General features: G+C 42.5%; 2 protein-coding genes across 2 annotated transcripts in view; one reads left to right on the top strand and one right to left on the bottom strand.

The window, feature by feature from the left end:
• Window positions 1–13,240: 13,240 nt before the first annotated feature.
• On the top strand, window positions 13,241–16,953 carry f9a (coagulation factor IXa; the record flags this gene model as incomplete). Its single annotated transcript, XM_084041770.1, has 8 exons — window positions 13,241–13,307; window positions 13,687–13,874; window positions 14,016–14,040; window positions 14,485–14,598; window positions 14,868–15,002; window positions 15,104–15,414; window positions 16,067–16,190; window positions 16,364–16,953. The coding sequence occupies 8 exons, from the start codon at window positions 13,241–13,243 to the stop codon at window positions 16,951–16,953; spliced, it is 1,554 nt and encodes a 517-aa protein (XP_083897896.1).
• Window positions 16,954–18,165: 1,212 nt separating this feature from the next.
• mcf2a (MCF.2 cell line derived transforming sequence a) overlaps window positions 18,166–20,426 on the bottom strand; it is a 47,556-nt gene continuing 45,295 nt past the window's right edge. The window contains exon 30 of the mRNA XM_084041910.1: window positions 18,166–20,183. Coding sequence (XP_083898036.1) covers window positions 20,143–20,183 — 41 coding nt within the window. The 3' untranslated portion in view covers window positions 18,166–20,142. The remainder of the gene's footprint in view (window positions 20,184–20,426) is intronic.

Below are 20,426 nucleotides of genomic sequence, written 5' to 3'. Positions count from 1 at the left end.
CAGAAAATACATCCCAGCCCAAGCTTATACTTTCCCTATAATGCATATCTTCTCTCTCTTTCCCCCTCTCTCACACACACACACACACACACACACACACACACACACACACACACACACACACACACACACACACACACACACACACACACACACACACACACACACACACACACACACACACACACACACACACACACACACACACACACACACACACACACACACACAGATCTGCCCGTGTCATCCCTCAATTTATGTGGTAGGCTACACATTCATTTGACCAGGTTAAAATGTCATTGAACACTACACTCACTCTTTCTGTCCCAATACGTTTAATGTAGATCATCCGTTAGGGGAAGTGTTTGGACAACGGGAGGCTTACAGATAACACAGTGCTATTGGAATGGTCTCTTGTTATTCCCATGACTGTGTGTGTCCTTGCATAGCCGGCCTTCTAAATATTGATTAGTTGCGTTTCTTTGGGGCTTGTTTCTAGTTGCTTATTTAGGCTTGCTTCCCAAATTTCTTATTATTATTTAAAACAGTGGTTCTCAAATATTTTCATGTAATTTGTCTGCTACTCCCCATCTGAAAATGTTTTGTGCCAGGGAGCCCCGTGCCAGATTTGTGTTGCTAGAATGGAAAATTATTCCCAAATATTCCACATATTATTTCAAGATTTTTTTTTTAAATCTACAAGCTCCCATCGCGGCACGTTGTGAGCTTGTAGATCTTGTAGGCTATTTTCAAATAGCCGATGTACACAGTATATAGGTTTAAAGTGCTCATGTGGCCTATAATCGCTTCTTTTGGGCTTGTTTTCATAGACCTGCTTGCCTGACACACATTTCCCAGTCTCTGCACTCGCCCGCCCACACTGACCTCACGGTTATGTCACACAACACACAAACTCCACAAACACTGCTAGTCACAGTTTAAGCTCTGTTGTATTCTTAGTCTTACGGTCTATTTTTTTTTCTCTCTTCATGCACAATATTCTCAATATTAGAGCAGATTATTGTTGAAACCTATAACGTTGCAGTACTCCCATCAGCCCCAGTGGTGCTTATTCAACGTGGCAATCAATTTGAAATAAAAATCGCATGGACAACAGCCACATTCATCTGCACGCGAACTGAGGTATAAATCATTTGGGATATAGGATAATGCATAGCACCATGATCACACCCAGGATGGTGGGTTGGGCTATACATGATTTGCAACTTGGCAGAACTGAAAATCAGCCAAGGTTTGTAGGTAGGGTAGGTCATGTAGTATGTGTGTGTGCGTGTGTGTGTGTGTGTGTGTGCGCGTGCGTGCGTGTGCGTGCGCGTGCGTGTGTGTGTGTGTCTTAAAATATTTTCTGGGACAGGCAGCAGTGGGTGATTCATGCTCCCGATGCTAAGCTGAAGGTTTAGTTGCCACCTCTGTCTCTCTGACTGCAGATGTTTGCTTGAGTCGAGCTCTGGGAGTGGCTGATAAGGGAATCAGCCCAGCTTGGTTACAGGGACACAGATAATGGGGGTGGGGTGGAGGTGCAAGCTGGAGGTGAGTGTTTGTGATGGCTTACTGTGTTTATACATGTGTACAATTTAAGTAGGATTAGCGATGAAAAGTTTTATCTCACGCTGTCCCAAAATATATTCTTCTAGTGATGTTATCAGAGAATGTCTGATTCACTAAATCTACCTCTATCTATAGCATCTATCTGTAGCATAGTATACTTTCATTAGTACACATACTGTAAAGCTTGTGCTAGATTAGGAGGAGATCAAAATACATTTTCTTGAAGACATTATGTCAAGTGAAAACTTAAAGGGAAATCTTACCCTAACCCCTATGTAACTTTCCTGTTCTACCTCAGCTTTGAACTTGACCGAGTCTCCTGTGCAAGTGCTGACATAATAGAGCCGGTCTGCTTCCTCTGGGGAGAAATACGTGTCAAACCAGAAACAGGATCGTGTCAAACGTTGTGTCAAACCTGAACACAGGAACTAAGAGCAGGGACACCAAATACAACCACCCCAATTGTATACGTTATTATTGTATTAACATGCTCTACCATACATATTGGACAAAGTAACATTTTATTCACTAAATGCCTTTTACATAATGGAGCTTTAAGATGAGACAATTTCAACAAGTATAAGGACTGATAACAGAGAAGCAAACACAACATGATCCAAAGTGAAGAGTGAATAAATGGGAAGACTGCTGTGGCTCCCTAGTTCCTCATTGGGTAATCTGGAACCCCTGTGGAACGAGGGTCCCACAGCTATACAGTATAAAGGCTGACTCCTGTATTAATCTACACTTTTCTTGTTTTCTCCTGGTTTAAATCACACACACACACACACACACACACACACACACACACACACACACACACACACACACACACACACACACACACACACACACACACACACACACACACACACACACACACACACACACACACACACACACACACACACACACACACACACACTTTTTATCCTGGAGCACCAGCCAAGCAGTTTGATATTAATGTGGCCCTAAAACCTGGTTCCTGGGAGGCAAACTAATGTTTCGTCAACGGTCACACCTGCCCGTTTATCTCTGAGCCCACAGAGGCCAAGGAGCCTTTCTGACCTCAGTGTCACAGGTCATGTGTGGGGTCAGCTGGTTGTTTCTATAATCGAGCAGCCGGGGTCAAAAGGCTGTAGCACGATGTTGTATTTCTGTCACGTTGCCCATCCACACACACCACATAATGGACTCGGTATGTCTCCCGGACTGCATTTTCATACCACCCATATCACAGGGTCAGGGTATATTTTAGCAGTGGGTTAAGTGATGTACTGGCATGTGGTGTGGAGAAATCACACCAGCTGACAGTCTCCCATTTACTTCTGGTGATGAAGTCTTCACCTGCCAGGCTTCTGGCGAGGTGAATTATGGCTTTAGTGCTTTATTTATAAACATCTCTGACTTCCTTAGACTTTTTGAGAACATTCACTGCAGCCCCACTGTACCTCCAATGGTCTATGTCAGTGGTTCTCAACGTTTTCAGGCCCCCCAAAAGAATCATATTTGAACTGGGGAGGACCCCCACCCTGATAAGCACTTGGAATGTAGGAGTTGGGGCATTCAATTTAGTTTGACTCGTTTCCACAGATAAATATAGTGAAAAACGTAGATCGGCTATTTTCACAAATTTGGCCGATGTTTTGACCAGTTTTTATAGTATAGTTTGTTTATTACTTTTGATGCAGTAATGGTGTTTTTCTTTTCTTTCTTTTGAGGTATCAAAAAGGTCTTAAAAGTCCTTAAATTGTCACTTCACTGTCATCTGGGGACCCCTCCAAAATCATGTGGGGACCCACCCTAGGGGTCCCGACCCACAGGTTGTGAACCACTGGTCTATGTGACAGACCTTATGATATTTACAGTACAACCCCAAAATCGTGATCTATCAACCTCGACCTGACTACAACTTAATCATTTTTATGTCAATTTGGACAGACATAGGGGAGGCTGTCATTTACATTCCAGGCATGATTTGTGTTCCCAGTCTGGCCCTGTACAAATATAATTGACACAAGGCATTAGCGTGTCCGGATGTGTTCCCCTCATTGCCCTGCACCTTTTAATAAACACAACGCAAAAACAATGTCATTGCAAGCACCACACAGACACAACAATGGAGGGAGGGGCACTCTACTGACTGAGCATACCTTTCCAGTTAATCAGGTGCCCCACAGCCTGTCAGACAACAGCTAGCCAGCTAGTTGCCAAACTGGACAAAATATCTTCCAATTCTAACACGGGATATATATAGTGCTTTACGTGGACAGCAATGTTCTAGGCTAGAGAGTGTTGGACTGTACCATCTGTCAAAACAGAAATCAATTTTAAACTTCTCCTAAAAACAACAACAAAAAACATGAAAAAACTTTCAAGCTCACAACACTCCGAGATCGGCTGTTCTAGCTATTTCTGAAATAGGGCTTAAAGGTAGGTAGGGTAAGTGATATTCTTTGGTTAAAACTGAAAGTTTTTTGTTAAAAGCTATAGAGCGTTTGATCAGTAACAGGAGTCTCCCTGTCTCTCCAGCTCTTTGATACAACATAAATTACATTTTCAAGTAGGTGACAAAAGCTTCAATAAAGTTCAAAGCAAGAACTCATTATCTACTATACCAGGGGTGGGCAACTTTGATGATGCAGAGGGGCACTATATTTCCACACTCACTCCAGAGGGCCACATTGCATATACTGTCGGGCAGACACCTCTTATCTCTGTATTTTAACTTTTTTTATAAATTAATGCCGTACTTCGCCATTCTGTGTCATACAAAAGTAGCAAAAATAGCCGATCTACAAGCTCAAAACGTGTCGCAGTGCGGCGCGTTTTGAGCTTGTAGATCTGCTATTTTTGCTATTTTTGAACTGGAATCCTGATTTTCTTTTTTGCTATTTTTTAATTGGAATCCTGAAAAGTAACTTTTATTTGATTTCAAATGCATTTAGTTATTATGTTAACTTTATGAACTTAAATACAAATACATTGGACATAAAAAAGACAATACAATATTACTAGTCATTAAGCTACTAATATAGACTGAAGTAATTAAAGCGGGTCATGTTTGGAATTGTAACAGTTGAAATCAATAATATATCAGTATTCCGATATTAACCTGCGGGCCGCATTTAGTGATGGTGGGGGCCGCATGTGGCCCCCGGGCCGCCAGTTGCCCATGTATGTACTATACTATAGAACTCATCTAAGCAAGAGTCTAGAGTCCTCTCCCCACACGTCACTCTCTGTGTTCTGCAGCTTTCAGCCGACTCATGTTTGACATTCAGTAGGCAAACAGTGATCTTTACGGGCAGTTCTGTCCAGGAGGGATGGGAGCTCCACTTTTAGTTAACGGTGGCTGAACATCCCTGAGCCGCCAGCAATTGCATCACGGCTCACACCACCAGGATCAGCGGAGGGATGGGGAGGGCAACAGAACATGGGCTTAAAGCTGTTACAGTATGTGTTCATTAAATTATTATACAGTGTTTCTGGGTCATCCTAGACAACGGCAGGCACGGTTAAATTAAGTATCGCAACTTCACATGAGTTCTTGCAAGGGAACATTATTTTGTTATATGATTTTGTTCAAGAAAATATCAAATTTTCACACCATTTCATTCATCGAATGGCTGCTTTTTCTTGTTACTTGGAAGAATGCAATTTTGCGTAAATTATTAACAGACAGCTCATGTCAATGGTGTACGCTTGATTTTTCAGAGAGAAAATCGAACATGCACAAAATAAAATTCCATTAATTCCGATTGATTTTGAGCAAGAGTCAGTCTATTGATGAAGGAATCAGACCGAGCATCACTGATCCCCTGACACTTTTAGTTTAACCAATTCACAGCTAATGTGTGAAATACAGAACCTTTACTGGTGCTGCACTACCAGGGTATACTGTAGAGTCCTTGTACATCTACTTAATTTCCTTCACATATTCCCAGTTGATCCTACTTAAGAACACAAGTCATGAAGTACTTTGTGATTCACTACACTATGCGAGTACACTGTTTCTACTGGACTGAAGGATTTGTGTCTCGAATCAAAAGATATGTGCTGCAGCTAGAATGTATCAGTAATGTGTTAGTAATTTATGTTAGCACTTACTCCTGGAATTAACACAAACATACAATGGATTCTAAACAGCAACCCTGTTGCCTGTTTATATGTATTGGCTGGGTGTCATCTGATCGGTCTCCAACAGTCTATTTGGACTGTGACCAGCGATGTGAGGCAGTTAAAAAAGCAAGCGTTCCTTTGCCGTCTTTGGCAACATACCAAGCCGATTGTTGAAATGTCAAGAGTGTTTGGTTCTGTGGGGATGCAAGGAAGAGTGAGGGGGTGGGGCGGGAGCAAAACATTAGCCTTTCAGATGGCAGGGAATGACTGTAGTAATTAACACAGGGAGTCTGTTTCAAATATCACTTTAATGTCAATGAGCACATTTTCATATCGACTCTGTCGGTTGGAAACCTCATACGTCCAAAACTGTCACTTTTCAGGATTCAAATAAAAAAAAATCACATCTTGTGGATCTGCTACTTTTGATGCTTTTGTGTGACGCTGTAGTGTGATCAAGCAGGGAGGTAATTTACCAAAAAAACACAAAAAGTTAGAATATGGAGATAGGAGGTTTCTGCCAGACAGCAACGATATACAATACTGTACATCGGGGGCCAGTTGCACCACCTCACACTACGTTCAAACTTAGCCTAGTTATAGCTTAAATGGCTTTTAAAAAAGCCATTTAACCCATTTAGCCGGGAAAGTATCTGTCATTTTTAGATTTCTTTGGCTATTCAAAAATAGCAGATCTACAAGCTCATAGCGCGGCACCGAGTGCCGCGCTATGAGCTGGTAGATCTGCTATTTTTTTGTTTTTTATGTGAAAATTTGTGCAAATCTTTAAATATATATATATTTCTTTTAAATATATATTCAAATACTTGCACTCATTTTCACGCTTTTTCCAAAAAATAGCAGATATACAAGCTCATGAGCTTGTAGATCTGCTATTTTTGAATAGCCAAAGAAATCTCATTCAATCCCGGATTGAATGTGTTTAAGCTATAACTAGGCTAAGTTTGAACTTAGTGTGAGGTGGTGCAACTGGCTCCAGAACAGAGTCCCTGTGGATATTACATGCTCACGACGGGTCTGGTGATCCAGTCACCATTAAGTCTGGATTTCGGTTTTCATAAAGAGAAAACGTGAGCGTCTTGTAGTTTAACGCCTTCGTTATCAACCACAGTACTTCTCCTTTTCCCAAGGTCTCAGTCCCACCGAAATAGACCAATGACGTCAACCGACACAAAGTCATGTGTGCCTCGAAGAGAAACATTCAGTGGTCCTGCTCACAATGGCTGCTTCTTCCTTCGCTGCTGGAAAGTAACCGAGTACATTTACTCAAGTACTGTACTTAAAGCCTCACTATGTAACTTTTGTTTAATGAATAAAATAAAATGTTGTCCAATTTGTTTGCTATAGCATTGGTTCTCAAAGTGGGGTCCGGGGACCCCCAGGGGTACTTGAGGGGGTTCCAGGGGGTCCCCAGCTAAATGATGGATAGGAACCAAATGAACCCTTATGGGTCTGTAACTCTGAGAGTGTACAAATGGACCCTAACGGGTCCATTAGGTTCCATTTGTACACTCTCAGAGTTAGCCTAATGCATGTCAAACTGGGGGTCCTTGAAATTCAAATGGTTGAGAATCTCTGCTAGAGCCGTAAAAATCTTCTCTTATGGGGGTCCCTGGCTTATCTTTTCAAATGGGGGTCCGCGGGCTAATAAGAGTCAATTTGGGGGTCCTTAACATGAAAAAGTTTGAGAACCACTGTGCTAGAGTATGTTAATACAATATAACTTATACAATTGGGGTGGTTGTATTTGGTATCCCTGCTCTTCTATTGAGGCGTTTAGATCGTGTCAAAGGTCATGTCTCACCTATAGACACAGGATCTGACATGAATTCAAGATTCAATGTATCCCCTTAGCTCTCAATGGTAAAAAAAAAATCAGCACTTGGGAAGGAAACCAGCTACAAATCCAGGAGAGAAGAGGAAAGTTACATAGTGCTGCTTTAAAGGGATATTTCACTTTCAAAAAAACGTTGGGTCATTTTATCGTCTACTCAGGCTTTTGTGAGCCCCCCAGACAGTTTTTAAGTTGCTTGATTCAGTCTTTAGATATTTGATATTAATTTTATCAGACACGAAAGTGAAACATCCCTTTAAGTACATTTCCAAAACTTTAGTTACAAGTTACTTTGTAGATTTAGATTATTATTATTATAGAACATACATCAACCTTTCATTTGTTCTATACTTCAGCTGTTCGGAAATAGTCGATCTACAAGCTTGTAGATCATTTTGACAATTTATTTTTAATATTTTGAAATAAATTGTGCATTTGGCCATCGATAATTAGTACTTTTACTTTGTCTCTGTAAGTATTTTGATGCCAATACTTTTGTACATTTACTCAAGTAAAATTTGGATTATAGTACTTTTACTTCTAACAGAGTAGCCTACTTCTACATTGTAGTATTGCCACTTTTACTTAAGTAAAGAAATCCGAGTACTTCCACAACTGCCCAAATGTGTCCCAAAACACTGCACACCCACACGCTGATAGCACTGCTTATCAATTCAATGTGTCTTCTCATTATAAAGTATATAACGTTGCTGGTGCGCAGAAACCTCTTCATCTCCATATTTTAACTTTTTGTGTTTTTTCGTAAATGTATTTAATCAATGCTCTACTTGATCATACTACAGCATCACACAAAAGCATCAAAAGCAGCAGATCTGCAAGCTCGAAACATGGCGTGAAGCTACAGTACTACTTTTGCTGTTTTTGAATTTGAATCCGGAAAAGTAACATCATGTGTGTGTTTGACTAGACCAACATGGATTCAGCTATATTTCCTATTGGCTCTGGACATGACTATAGTTCCCTTTTCCAGAATGTGGCATTCCCGTTTCCCGCTCCGGGTCAGTTTCTCATAGCTTCATTTGATTGGTTCAGCTGCAGATTTTAACTGGAAACACACAACACCTTCATCATGCGGTATCTTTTTAACATACTGTAGCTTTTGTAACTGTTCTGCCGTACTGTTTTCTAAACTCGCTAATAAAGTATTCAATCAACCAATCAATCAATCAATAATCCTCACGATTTTCCCGAAATGATTATTTTTCAACGCTGAGTAAACATAATTATGGCATCTCCCCGTAATCTCTGCCCTCCTGAATTTCTGCAGTCCTGTAAAGGAGTCAGGAGTTTCAGTGTCTCTCAAGAACGAGATCTGGAAAACTATAATTTTTGTCTCACTTCGGACACACACACACACACACACACACACACACACACACACGCACGCACACACGCACACACACACACACGCACACACACAGACAGTCTATGAATAGAGAAGTCTAACACTGCTCTTGCAGTTCCCCTAATACGCAGAGACAGCAGCTCCTCATCTTGAGACTATACCAGTGGGCTGATTATGTAAAGACTAGCTCAGAGGTGCAAAGGTGATGATAAAAACTCCTGTAACCTCTGTATCACAAGCCCGGTGCTCGTGATACGTGGCCCGCGGCTTCTGCAAACTGCTTTTGACTGATCTGTGTGCCTGTAACAACCAGGCACAAAAACATAACACGATTTACACAATTACAGCCAGAGGAAAGACCTGAGTTTATGCCATACAGCTAATGCAGCTCACAAGAATCACTGCTATAATTAATTAGCTACAACACTCATCCTCTGACGCCCCCGGATAAGTCAGTGCATCAGTTGAATGTCACCGCGTGAAACCTCAAAGACACGCCAACTTAGTCGAGGTACAGTATCAATGTGTACAGCCAATTACAGGTTCAAACATTCAATCATAGTTCTTTCCAAATTACCAAACGGCAGATCACATACTAATATCCTCTGTGTGCAGTGATACAAAGATGTAATATATGATAGCAAAGTATCTGTCAGTGGGCTCAGTACCTGCATGGGATTTCAAACAGAACAGTGCACAACGAGAAAGAGAGACAGAAAGAGACAGCTGTGGTTTACAGGGTTGTGAGGTCAGATTAAGTGAGTTGAATAACCTTCCTCCAAAGACATTCCATACAGTTTTAAATAGAAGCTGACAGCACACGGCAGTGATCAACCCTCATCGACACAATCAGACAGGAGATGATATTGGCCTGCAGACTCTCCTGGGTTTCCCCAGGAAGAGGCAGCTCCAGACTCCTGCTCATCCCTGTGCAGATGCCACTCTGTTTGGCTCCATCAATAGGCCTGTCACAATTATTACATAATCGCCTAATCGCAATTATTTGAGATAATCGCAATTTTCTTTTGCTAAATCATCATAATTGTAAAAATAATTTCTGTGTTCAAAATGTTCTTTTTTTTTTTTTAGCAAAAATAGTGGAAAAATAGGGGCTGCCCAATTCAGTCACTGGATGTTTAATTGTGTATGGCTCAGTCCTCATCACTGGGTCATCAGCTAACACAAAGTTGTTGCTGCTGCCCCCTGGTGGGAGTTAGTTCACAATTCAGATTATTCTATCTATATACAGTATAACACCATTGAGAGACAGGGTTATGTCCTGCTAGCAATCTCTGGCCTGGCATTGCCAGACTGATCACGTGGGATCACTCACAGAACTTGTGAGTGATCCCACGTGATCAGTCTGGAGATGCCAGGCTAAGCAATCTCATGCTTGTCATCAGTGATGACATCGGTCGTTTTTGTTGTCTCCATAGCAGAGCTAACAGAAACAATTATTGTTACAGTAGTTAAGCTGAGTTCACAACATCCCTTTATTATAACTATCAGAAGATCCAATGCTTGAACATGACAGCGTTGACTATGAGTATATTGTTGCTGAATCATTATTCATGCCACCATGCTGGTCACGTCTGAGCTCTGCAAACATTTCAAACAGCAGCTACATTAATATTTTACTGTGCAGGCACAAGCTATAAGCCCACCATAAATGACAATGGGTCCCTGCAGAGAGCGTTGATGAGGCTGGGAAAAAGGCAACGTTTGAAATCTATAAAGCCAGGGCCTTGGAGTTCCTCACACTACTCCCCCATAGCACAGGAGCAGCTACTAGTTACTATACATTGAACAATCAATAGCATGGAGCAAGCATCAGAGTTCTTATAATGTTCCAGTCTCTGCCTTAATTGCTCCCCCATTGTAGTGCCTAATCTAATTTTAGCTGGAACAGATTCAGCTGTGCTCAGATGTGCGGCAGATGACAGAGAGAGTAGGAGAGTAAGAGATGTCTGCTGAAAATAAATTGTCACTGTCAAGACTGTTCTCCTATATTCTATCCAAATGTCCTTTCATTTTTCTGCCCGTCCATCCATCCATCACTCCTTCCACCAATCTGACACTGCTGGATAGCATGTCCATAACAGTGACAGCTCGAGCCTCTGTTCGGAGACAAAGAACAAACCTGCAAGTCGCTTTATCGTATTGAATTTATCTGTATCTGGACAGAATCAATATGTGAATCCATTGTTTAAAAAAAAAAGAAACATGACAGCTTCCAGTACTTGGAGGTCAGTCCGGAACTGTGTGGAACTCGATATTTGGGGGCGAATGACCCCTACAGTGCCATGTCGTCAAAAAAGAGGGGGTGTGCATGCAGTCCTGTGTCATCCCCATATTTTATGCAACATTTGGGGGACATACAGAGACGGCTGACCCCTCAGGTGACTTACCATAAAAACAATATTTGTTTTACTGACCGAATAGGCCTGAATGACATTTACCCGCACCTGGGATGTAACTGTGGAAATCTGGTTTTGGAGGTTGGGTGAAAGATTTGGAGGGTGAGAACGGGATGTCTTTGGCCCAGCGGTCCGAGACTGGGAGCCTTCTGTGTAACTTTACATTTTAAACTGGAAATATTAAATAGATGACCTAACCTAAGTGACAACACTCCTCTCCACTGCTTTGTGTTGTTAGAGATCAAACAACAACTTAACTATAAAATGTTAAAAAGAATAATTTATACAGCTACTTCACAATCTTTGCACTCTGGTTTTCAATCCAGGGGAAATGATTGAGAAGCTCTTGTATTGAGAGAGCAGTGTTAATTACTCAAGAATGAATTATTCAGCCTGTTAACGATTCAATGAAATATAAATGCCACTGGTCAATAGTTGTCTCCATTCGAGCAGCCTTGGGACTCCCTCTCCGGGAGAGATTCTGGGCCGGTGGGGGGCTTGGGTTCTATGAGCCAGACCACAGACTGACACTGGAGTACAACCACAGACACAGATCTTCAATTGGCTTGCTGAATCAGCATGTGCCTCAAGTCGTGATCAGAGCCTGACCTGAGAGTATGGTTAATGCATTCACAGTTCACACTGTGCAATCATTAGAAATGGTAGTTAAGGTTACGTTTTATAAGAGTGCAGCAAATAAACCAGATCCTTACAACTGCTATAGCCGATGAAGTGCATGTCAAGTGCACTACCTGCCCCATGGTCTCTGCCCAGCTGGACGTGCCTAGAAGACCCTCCTTAGATGTTTGAACCACCTAAATTGTCTCCTTTCTACGCAAAGGAACAGCGGCTCTAAGTTTCTCACAGATGACTGAGATTCTTGCTACCCTACCCTGCTGAGAACATATGGCCTCAGATTCAGAAATGCTGATCATCCCAACTGCATCACATTCGGCTGTGAACTGATCTAGCGAGAGTTGGAGGTGACAGAACGATGATGCCATCAGCACCACATTGTCTGCAAAAAGCAGTGATGCAATCCACAGATCACCAAACTGTAAACCCTCTCCTCCTCGACAGTCCCTCGAGATCCTGTCCATGAATATCACAAACATTGCATTGACAACCTTGCAGGCTTATGCAAAGGCTAAAATGTAATTTAGATAGCATGTTATGTGGACAGATGCCAGGTCATTTGTAGACCTGGCATCCTATGGTGTGTATAGTTTCAATGTACAGATTATGGTAGGTAGGTTCTTGGTCTACCTATGATCCTACATTACTATTTCTATGCATTTGATGTATTAGCACGTGTTTTCCTTGCTTACTGTAAAACGCTGTGTATTAAGAGCATCTGCTCTGCTAAATGCCTAAATTGTAAACAGGATGGATATACTCTCACACACACACACACACACACACACACACACACACACACACACACACACACACACACACACACACACACACACACACACACACACACACACACACACACACACACACACACACACACACACACACACACACACACACGATTTGTTATGCCGACCACAGAGAATAAGACTGAGGTATAGGTGCGCCATCTTGTGGTGAAGAGTCTAAAGTGCACACATTATTATAAAAGTTCACTTTTGGTCTCAATTCTACATTCCCCTTGTAAATCTATTGCACGTGTCTAACTCTCTAAAACCTTGCACATACAGGACAAGAAGACACCCTGGTTGTGACACACTCAATAACTATTAGTTACACATTCTGCAGTCTACTACAGTCACTGGGCAAACATCTATGTGTGGGTGCAGATTAAGTATAAACAACCGTGTGCTGTACTTTGGATTGGTGACCCACTGTGTGTGTGTGTGTGTGTGTGTGTGTGTGTGTGTGTGTGTATTTTGGTATCAGAGTATTATGGCTCCGGTCATTTTGTCTCTTCTATGCTGTGTGCTGTTGCTGGACCGTCAGCTGGGCTTGGGAGGTACAGTATTATAAGGCTCATCTTTACATCATAACTACTCGCGTAATATCTCAAAAGTTATATTTTGATTGCCGAGTCAGAGATCCATTTATGAGTCCGTATAGAGCTGGCAGTAGAGAAGAGACGTGGGGTATTGCAACAGCCAGGAATTCCCCCCCATTATAGGCGAATATACTTCTAGATGTTTTGCTAACTAATTTCAGTAAGTAATCCAATTTGAATCCTAAATGAAACAACAGTCATATCACAAAACTATTTTATCAGATACTACTTATGAAAGTGAGAAGTAGGTTAATCTAGAGTTAACCTTCCGATTTTTGTTTGTCTTGTTTGGGTCCACTGCTGTGTTAACACATCTTCTGTGTGTGTATTTTTCTAGCCCCAGCTCCAAACAGAGCCCATGTGTTCCTGTCTGGCCAAGCAGCAGATAATGTCCTACGGAGACATAAACGCCACAACACCGGGGTGTTTGAGGAGTGGCTGTCAGGCAACTTGGAGAGAGAGTGTCTGGAGGAAAGATGTGATCTAGAAGAGGCCAGGGAAGCGTTTGAGGACGATGCATTGACGGTGTGTGTGTGTGTGTGTGTGTGTGTGTGTGTGTGTGTGTGTGTGTGTGTGTGTGTGTGTGTGTGTGTGTGTGTGTGGCTCATACACATATTGTTAACATGGATTGTATTAATCTGCAAGGCTTTACTGTTTGCTTTTCAGATGGAGTTCTGGGTGGGATACATAGGTAAGACTTTTGCTTACTGACTGACCTCTATCAACACATCAAACATGGGAAAAATGAGTCATGTGAGTGTGTATGGCTCTCTATCCCTCTGTTTGTCTACCGGTACAGGATTCAATTCTCACTATAACATGGTACCAAATGGTGGTGTATTAACCACATGAACCCTATACTATTCTGGGGTGAACATTTGTCGGAAATAGCAGATTTACAAGCTCACGACACACTATGAACTTGTAGATAGGCTATTTTCAGCTAAGAGATTTGATGTAGAGAGAAAAAGGAACAGACCAGGTATGAAGCCATGGGGGACTCCAGTCAACTAATTATATAGGGTTTAAGTGGTTACACTAATTACAGTGTGTGTGTGTGTGTGTGTGTGTGTGTGCGTGTGTGCGTGTGTGCGTGTGTGCGTGTGTGCGTGTGTGTGTGTGTGTGTGTGTTCAGATGGAGACCAGTGTAAATCTAGTCCGTGTCAGAACCAGGGAGAGTGTAAGGACCAACTAGGCTCCCACACCTGCTCTTGTCTCAGCGGCTTCACCGGCAGAAATTGTGAGATTGGTAAGTGACCATCCCACAGCAGGATTTAAAACAGGATAAAGATGTTTAATCCCACATGAGTGTGATCTGATCATTTCATGAGAACTTTTGTTCCAGTCTGTGACTTATTGGTACCTGCATGATCCCAGAGTTCCATTCTTGGCTTGTTTTACATATTACCCAATAGAGCTGTTGAACGAACAATGAACACTGATTCAACACATGTCATTGTGAGCAGACAGCCACATGTGGCACAGTTTAAACTGTTGGTGTGTGGTATCTGTGTTCAGTCACTGCTAGAAGGTGTGATTTGAACAATGGGGAGTGCATGCACTTCTGCGAGTCAATGGGTACCTTCGGAGCAAAGTGCTCCTGTGCAGAGGGATACAAAATGGCGCAGGACGGGCTCAACTGCGAGCCAACCGGTAACTATATCCAATTCATTACCGGCCTATTATATTCAGTAGAAGCCAAACGTTAGAATACTGACTTTTTCTAACAAGGTTCCTAATGTTACTGTGAGCAGCTGAATATCCGTGTGGCAGAGACGCCCTGACAGTGATAAGTGGGATGTCCACAAGGTCTCTATTCGAAAATGACACAGAAGTGGGTCTCGGAAATGGCACTTCACTGACCAACATGAGTAGCAACGCCACTACCTCCCCCGTTCCAACGCCAGCCGGCACCACAGCATCATCTCCAACCGCAGATGGTTTTACATTATCCCCGGCCCAAAGCAGGATGCCCTTGTGGGCGGTCAAGGAAAGTAGGATTATGAACGACCAGAAACGCATCGTCGGAGGGGAATCTGTCATACCTGGAGAGATCCCATGGCAGGTATGAAATGTAACGTATATAAGGTATAGTATGAAAAATGGCTTGAAAACTAACTTGAACCGTGGATGTGGTGAGGCTAACACACAAGTTAGTATAGTCGCCTTTATAGGGGATAAAGAAAGATAACGACAGGCTATATTTCACTGTAACAGGACCTTTAACATTACTGTACACCAGACCAGTGGTTCCCAAACTGGGGGTCCCCAAATTATTTCGGGGGGTCCCCAGATGATTAGTTTAATGTGCAACATTGTTTTCTCACTCAACAGTAAACAAACCAACATACAGTATAAGTGTATACAGGGTATATGCACATTTCTAAAGTTACAATTTAATTACTTTCGTTTTAATCGTTTTAATACCAAACTGGCCAAATTGTCAAATGTTACGTAAGAAAGAGGTAAACATTGTGAAAATAGACAATCTACAAGCTCACAAGTGAGATTGTAGTTTGGCTATTTTCACAAATATATCTTTGGAACCGAGTCAAACTAAAATGTAATTCCTACAATTACAAGTGGTTGTCAGGGTGGGGGGTCCCCAGTTCAAATATGATTATTTTGGGGGGTCACGGTCTGAAAGGTTTGGGAACCCTTGCTGTACACTCTCTCACCTGTAGCTGTTGACCAGCTCTCTTCCTGCTCCGGCCCAGGTAGCCTTGGTGGCGCGTCCCAGCGGTCAGGTTTTCTGCGGGGGGACCATTCTCAGCGAGCTGTGGGTCGTCACTGCTGCACACTGTTTGGTGGAGGGACAGGGATCTTTCTTCGTTAGAGTGGGTAAGACAGGATGTCACTCATGGCCAATTAAGAGTTTTTATTCACTCCTTGTTAAACACTATGTCGCTGAAGCATAGGCAGTGTTACAGTATGTCTGTTACAGTTAAAAAGCCTATCTCGACTCGCATGTATGGATCATATACCGTTATAAACTGTGACCCGTATTCTGGCAGGGGAGCACAACGTCTACATCAAGGAGGGCACTGAGCAGGACCACGAAGTGTCGGAGCAGCGCATCCATCCACGCTACCAATCCCAGGTGAGCCTGTACAACCACGACATCGCCCTGGTGCGCCTCGAGACCCCCATTGTCTTCTCCGCGGCGGCCCGGCCCATTTGCCTAGGACCCAAGGCCTTCACAGAGGCCATCGTGAAGGAGACCTCTCCGGCCACGGTCAGCGGCTGGGGCCGAACGCGCTTCCACGGCGCCACCTCCAGCACACTGCAGAAGGTGGAGGTCCCCTTCACGGACCGGACCGAGTGCAAGGACAGCAGCAGTGCCCGGATCACCCGCTACATGTTCTGTGCGGGATACTACGACACCAACAAAGACTCCTGCCAGGGGGACAGTGGCGGCCCGCACACCAACCGTTTCCACGACACCTGGTTCCTGACGGGCATCATAAGCTGGGGAGAGGAGTGTGCCATGGAGGGGAAGTACGGCGTGTACACCCGCGTGTCCCACTACTACCGCTGGATACAATACGTCATGGCGGCGAGCAAGAACAGACTGGCAGACGATGTGGATGAACCTGACCCTTAAGTTATGAGACACTGCCTTAACATGCACATTTTACACCAATAATGTACAAAATATAGTAATAGCACATGCTGCATAATATATGAAATAAAGTCCTGGTTCACAGAATCAATCCCTCCAATGATGTGTCCCTTTGCCATTTTGAATCTCTGCCTACCTTAAATTCCGTTAATCCACCTCATTTGATTTCAAAAGGACTTACAAAGGACTACAATGGAAACAAGTCCCCTGGACGTTCTCGTGCTGTTTACATTTCTGATGAATAGCAGTATCAATAGTAGCAATATCAGTCAATCAAAAAAAAAAAAATACTGTATTGAGAGTGACACAAAAGGCCAGTTTTCAACTGGTCCCACTATTTAGGACACCTCATTGTCAAAGCCAATCTCTGGGCTTTGACCCTTGTATTTGCGATACATGCATGATATGTAAAATTTCCAGCATGGTTAGTATTTTGGCTGGATTCAAATTTAAATAAATGATGGATATGATCATATCACATCAGATTCATATCAGTGATATTATAATAGCAAACTTTGGGTGCTGGGTAGTTCAAACAGTTAGTGCACTGACCACATGCTCCTTGTGAGATGCGAGGACACAAATTTAAATCCAACTCACATCATGTCTTGCATGTCTCCCCTCTCTCTGCCCATGATTTCCTGTCTCCCTCCTATGTAAATAAAGCAATAGAATGCCACAAAGAAAGTTAACTTATATGGCGCAAATGACAATCAGAGTACATCACTCACATCTGCAGGCAAACAAAACACAAGCAATTTTCTTTCTTTTTTCACATGCACATTTTTTGTTTCCTTTAGTCTCAAGTTTCCAAGATGTGTCATCAAGAGATTCTTGTGGGATGTGTAAAATACAATGTGCACTTAGGACTTCCATTCAGACTTCTAAGCAACATGATACTGACATGCACTATATTGAATGCACTACATGTGATTTAGGACCTCTTTAGACAACATACTGATTTTAACATGCTGCTTTTTCAGTCTTTGTGTGCTAATTTAGTTTAACATTCTTTGCTTCTAATTCTTGACTTTTATTTTGCTCCTTTAGCTGCATGAAACATGAAAGCCTGCATAAACAAGCGTTTCACCTCACCGTTACCTGTAATTGTGTTGTGACAATAAAGTTGATTGATTGATACAAGCAGCCTGTGTTCACTTAAAAAAGAAAGAAAGAGAAAAACTAAACGAAAGATAACCATAACAAATTGGACATTTTTATTCACATTGGCTGTTGCATATAAAATGTCATAACTATTTCAATAAATATGCTTTATTCATTTCTGTACAATACAGAGGCTTTACAAAAGGAAGCCAGTCAAGACCAATGTCTCATGTCTTAACAACAATACAAACCTGCTCAAGTTCAACCATGCATTTTCCTGCCATAAATAAAGATTTAGCAACACAAACACACTGGACAATTTCCCTTTCCCATATCTGGAAATTCAGTGCAAAATCTGCAGCATTTTGGATTGAAGGTATAAAAAAAAGTCTTTTAGTTGTTGCCATGTACAGTACATGTAGGGAAAACAAAAAAAAGTACTCAGTGGTGGTGCAGTCAAGTGTGTCTCCCGTATACGTAAAGAGACATCATTTCGTGGGGCTGCGTCAACGCCTCACGCTGCGAAAGGAACAACATGATAGCAAAATAAATAAATTAACAACACATGAAATGTTGCGGAGCAGAGCCCCTACCGCTCGCCAGGCTAATTTCCATATCAAAGGCGACATATCAAAGGTGGCCCTCCTACTGGGGCCTTGATTTGATGTGGTAAATTCAAATAAGTCCGCAATCAATATTTAATTAAGCGTTCGACACAGTGGGTATATTTTCATGTTTGTTGTATGACCCCCGCCCCCCCCCCCACCCCCCTCCCACCAATTGGGGTGCCCCAAGATTAACTGAGCTGTAATGCCGAAGAGGAAACAATCTCCCTCCATTATGGAGACGCACACACAGAGAATGTCTGTCTGTCTGCCTGTCAGAGGAGAGTGACAGTGTCTGGGCTGTGAGGTGTGTCTGTAGCAGCGTCTTCCCATATACCTGACTGATGAATACTTTCCTATCGTTCTTCATCACCCGGAGCAACGTCAGACTTCATCTTCCCTGTTATGTCAACTACCTGGGGGGCAGGGGTGAGTTGTGTCTCCCTGACTGCTGCCTATCTTGACAAGTGACAAACAAAGCTAACGACAGCGCTGATTAGGAAGGCGTACAGTGATATAAAGCAGAGACCGTTCGATAAGCACAATTTCTTTTTCTTTTCTCTTTTCTCCTATTGACCTTAAACCACGTTAAAGTGCCTCTTGAATATCGGTGAGGTGGAAGCAGGAACAGTATCTGAGCACTGACCTTGCGACGCAAAATAGTACAGTACTTACAAAAGAGCATAAAATTCCAAAAAAGAGGAGGAATAAAAAGGCATTATGGCACGGCACATTTTGGCATTTTAACTCTTTCAGAGGAAAGGTGCCTTAAGGAATGAAATCTATGAAGATACAATGATGAGGTAAAATGAAAGATGTCAACAACGAGGTACATGTTAAAAATGAGTGGTACTGTACTGCATATGTATAAAAGTCCTTTTGTCCTATAAATGTTTCAGGCAAATCCTGGGTTAGTGTCCACATAATGGCAACCACTAACATGCCATTCACACACACACACACCCTGCACGCGCACGCACACGCACACACACACACACACACATTAGCTGAATCAAGTACTATATGGACAAAATATGTTGAGATAGTAAAAACTGTTGATTAAACCGCAGCCAGGGATAGGCTGTTGATTCTCCATGAGAGCTAATAGGTCTTAATAGTTCCAAATAGCTCCTGTGCCTTATTGCTGGTGCCACATTTTGTTGTCCATCCGTCCATCACATTCAGTGATGGTGTCCACTGAAGGAGACAGAAGAAGCAAAATAAAAGCATTGATCCAGGAGATTGTCAATCAAAAGCTGGGGTAAAGGCAAAGTCCACAGATTTCCATGTACTTGTCCTACTGACCAGAATGCTGTGGGGAAAGCCGATGGAGAGAGGAACGCAGCAGTAGTCCATCAGTTATGAGACAGCTGTGTCGTCATGTCTGTTTGTCTGTCTGTCTGGGGGCATGTTTGTAAGTCCAAAGTTTACCCATGATGCATTCTGTTGTGCTTTCTTCCTTCTATGGGTTGCTGAGCTTTCTGGCCTTCAGATTCCCAGAGTCTACAGGAGAATATAGAGATTTGAAACACTCTCTGAATTCTCTGAACACATATACAGTATTATACCGTCAGCCTCTAAGCACAGCCTCAAAGCACAATTGTCTAAGTCATATTTTTAAGGTTTTAAAAAGTCATTTTGTAATGTAACAAGCATTCTGATGCTGAGGCAACATACTAGGTACAATGAAGCAGCAGTGTTAGGAGAGTAGAGTTAGGCGAAACTGGTTACGCTGTCGAAACTGGT

The sequence above is a fragment of the Gymnoscopelus microlampas genome (assembly GCF_963454915.1).
Source record: "Gymnoscopelus microlampas genome assembly, chromosome: 18".
In the NCBI taxonomy this organism is placed as follows: Eukaryota; Metazoa; Chordata; class Actinopteri; order Myctophiformes; family Myctophidae; genus Gymnoscopelus; species Gymnoscopelus microlampas.
The sequence above is the reverse complement of the archived record's forward strand: the minus strand, read 5'-3'. Positions and strand labels throughout refer to the sequence as shown.